Source organism: Nansenia antarctica (assembly GCF_963989245.1).
Source record: "Nansenia antarctica genome assembly, chromosome: 19".
Classification (NCBI taxonomy): Eukaryota; Metazoa; Chordata; class Actinopteri; order Argentiniformes; family Microstomatidae; genus Nansenia; species Nansenia antarctica.
The window spans coordinates 19395479-19399269 of record NC_137692.1 but is presented as its reverse complement, the minus strand read 5'-3'; the positions used below and the strand labels follow the sequence as shown (position 1 = coordinate 19399269).

Sequence of the window (3791 nt, the reverse complement as noted above, 5' to 3'; positions counted from 1 at the left end):
CACACACGCGCACACGCACACACACAGTACGAACACACGCACACACACAGAACGAACACACGCACACACACACACACACACAGACAGTACGAACACACGCACACGCACACACAGACACAGACAAAAAAAACACAAACACACACACACACACTGACCCTAAAACACACGCACATCACCCAAAAACACACACTACCACCAACACCCCCCCACCCAAACACACACATATGCATGGATGCGCGCATGCACGCACCAATGAACGCATGTAGAGAATCTGCAGCTAGGCATGGCTTGGTATGGTTTGTGTCGCCATTCACTGTGGTTTGTCTAATCATCAACTAGTCAGTGAAAAAAAACGGGCGTGCCTCACGCATCTGTGCATTACGTTAGACGCACTGCTGGGAGTAGACGACGGCTTAAATAGTTTATGCGTGCAGTAGTTTGTGTTGAAGGGCAGAAATGGTTTAGTTACACTGAAATATTACAAATATTAAACACTACGAATATAAAATCTTACGCTGGGCTGGGCTATAGTGGGGCTGGGTTATAGTGGGGCTGGGCTATACTGCCCTGCAGAGGCTAACCGCAGTAACTAAAAAATGTTCAAAAGTGAAGAAAAAAAAAGTGAAATTTAACTTTCTCAATATTGGTTTTATCTTGTGAAAAAGTTTCAGAGTTCAATCTTGCTCCATTTTTAGAGAAAAGGGGATAGAAAGAATTTCCTACCACACATTTGGCTGAATAGACATCGTTCTCAGTTTCACTGTTTGCGTAGTTACTGCGGTTAGTTTCTGCAGGGCAGTACAGTGGGGCTGGGCTGGGGCTGGGCTATAGTGGGGCCGGGCTGGGTTAGAGAGGGGCGAGGGGCATGGGCCGAGCCGGGCCAAGCCGGGCCTGGGCAAGTGCGTAGCTAGCTGGGGTCGCTTCCAGTTGAAAATTAGGTTATCAGTGTGCGCTGGCTCGGTGGCTGACCCATTGGAATGGCCCAGTGAGCACATTAGGGCTAAGTGAAGCTGAAAAGCAGCTTTGAGAGCAATCACCACTCCTTAACACCCTAAGGTTAGAGGTCGCCAACAACCTCACTGAGCTGCCCCATTACTGAGAAAGCTCAGCTCCACAAACACAGCTTCAGATGATGTGCCAACACAGGCCTGTAAATGTATGGCCGTTTGTGTGTTGGCCCCAAACATGGACGACGCAGCCTTGTCACAATGTGTCAACAAAGGCTTTGTGTGTGAGTGACGCTAGGACAACACACACAAACACAGATACACAATACAGTTACTCATACAGCAACCCTAGCTGTATATAGCTGTATACCTCTATACTAAACGGATGTTTATAATACTGTACATTGCTGTATATTGCACATTGGACATGCCTCTTTGATATAACTTATTTTTAGACATCTGCACGACACACACTGTATAAGCTACCTTTACTGTACATAGCTCATAACTGTATAGACCTCTAAACTACCGTGTACATGTCTTACTGTACCTATCACTATGATTGTCATGTTTTTATATCATGTTCTTATATCACTATTTGCACTTCTGGTTGGGATGCTAAACTGCATTTCGTTGTATAGTACTTGTATGACCATAACGTTTTAATCTAATCTAATCACCACCAGCATTGCAGGTACAGTGCTGTGTACTGTGTACTGTGTAACACACACACACACACACACACACACACACACACACACTCCACACACACACACACACACACACACACACACACACACACACACACACACGGTATACTTACCCAAATGAGTAGAGCTGACTGGGCTTCTTCATGGTGACCCAGGAGCTGATTAGACATGTGATCAGACTGGGGGGAGGGGGGGAGGGGGGGGGTAGTTACACACTGCTTGAAAGACCCTGAACACTGGTTATGAATAAGCCACTCTGTTGTTAAAACTAAAACATCTTCATTAGGGATAACAAATAATAGACAACAGCAGGTCTACAAACAATTGGATAGATCAGGCGGAAACTCACCTGAACAGATCGAAGATGGTGAGGTATGTGTACGCAGTTAAGGCTGAAGAGAGAGAGAGAGAGAGAGAGAGAGAGAGAGAGAGAGAGAGAGAGAGAGAGAGAGAGAGAGAGAGAGAGAATGATCAACGCTCTGTATTTAGGTATCAATAACTAAACAGTTGTGAAACGAAGAAAGAGAGTCTGAAAATGTTGCTCTGTTTTAGCTAAACAAGTACCATGTATGTGAGACTACCAGGAACTGTTTATCTTGGGGAACTACATGAAATAACCAGACAAACGTCTTTTTGAAAAATCACAGCGGTATAATACCCATTCTGAACATAATTCACAAAAGCTGACCCTCTCACACAAATAGGGATGCTCCGATCTGGATTTTTGGGGCCGATACCGATCACCGATTTTTTTCCTCAAGATCAACCGATACCGATACCGATTTTTTTTTTAATACATAACTGTAGGCCTACTGACTGGATAGCCTACATATTTTTTGCTTTTTAGACAAAAGTTTTGATCCATTAGGCACCAAGCAAACGCAGACCCATTGTTATGGCATAGTAAAGGTCTGGCCTATCACCCAGTTAGGGCCTGAAGCCCAAGTCAGTCGATATGGCTGTATAAAAGACATCATAAACGTGGCCTTCATGGTTTACATACTGTTACGTCCTCCTATGTTTTCTGTTCAGTTATCTGTCTTCCCCAGGAAAAAAAAAAAAAAAGAACAAAAAAAAACGGTTTTTGCGATCGGCCATTTTTGCCGAGTCATTTGGAGTGAAATCGGCCGATTTAAATCGGTGGCCGATAAATCGGAGCATCCCTACACACAAACACATCATTCGGCCAAGGATTCCCCTGTTCTTTCTAGGAGAGGTGCCAGTGTAGCTGAGGTGTCTTATCTCTCTCTCTCTCTCTCTCACACACACACACACACACACACACACACACACACACACTACTACTACTACTACTACTACTACTACTACTAGCTGAAGAGCAATGCCGGGCTAAGGGGGTCGGAGGCGGCGCTGTGAGATCCACTTGCAAAAGCGGCTTTATGTAAGCCTGGTATGATGGAGAGCAGATTAGGGAAGAGTTGCATGGAGAGGAACATTTTGTTTTCACACTTCCCGTCTCTGTGTTGGCCAAACTGAGGTGGTGTAATCCTGCCGGCTCTCTAAAGAGATCCTGGCTCAGTACAGGAGACAGGAGGGGACACCGTTACGGCTCAGGTCACTACAGCACGTTGCGCTGTTACGGTTCAGGACAGTAGAAGACAGTCTGGCACCCATTACGGCACACGTTTGGACAGGACATAGGACACAATGAGGCCCGTTCGAGCTCAGGGGAGAACGGTGAACCACGGACAGAGAGGCAGCATAGCTCAGCACACTAGTAGGAATAGATTTCAAGATCCTTCTGCTTCTCTATAAAGCTCTCACTGGCATAGCACCAGAATATCTGAAAGACCTTTTGCTAGCATATCAGCCCAATAGAGCTCTCAGGTCTTCTGACGCTGGTCTTCTCTGTGTACCACATGTACAAAAGAAGAGATTTGGTGAGGCTGCATTCTCATTTTATGCACCCAAATTGTGGAATGCACTGCCAGTTTACATTAGGGATGCAACCTCAGCAAATATGTTCAAGTCAAGACTAAAAACCCATCTTTTTAATTTGCCTTTAAGTTACAAAATAATTAAATTAAGATTATATATGATTAAAGCACTTTGAGCTGCAACGTTTGTAGGAAAAGTGCTATACAAATAAAGTTATTATTATTATTATTATTAT

At 44.6% G+C, this 3791-nt stretch overlaps 1 protein-coding gene across 1 annotated transcript in view; it reads right to left on the bottom strand.

Annotated features, from left to right (window-relative positions):
- LOC308173971 (zinc transporter 6-like) overlaps nucleotides 1-1824 on the bottom strand; it is a gene marked incomplete at its 3' end in the record, with an annotated part of 28770 nt that extends 26946 nt beyond the window's left edge. Inside the window, exon 1 of the mRNA XM_080549024.1 lies at nucleotides 1771-1824. Within this exon, the coding sequence (XP_080405150.1) occupies nucleotides 1771-1802 (32 nt within the window). The 5' untranslated portion in view covers nucleotides 1803-1824. The remainder of the gene's footprint in view (nucleotides 1-1770) is intronic.
- Between the last annotated feature and the right edge of the window lie 1967 nt (nucleotides 1825-3791).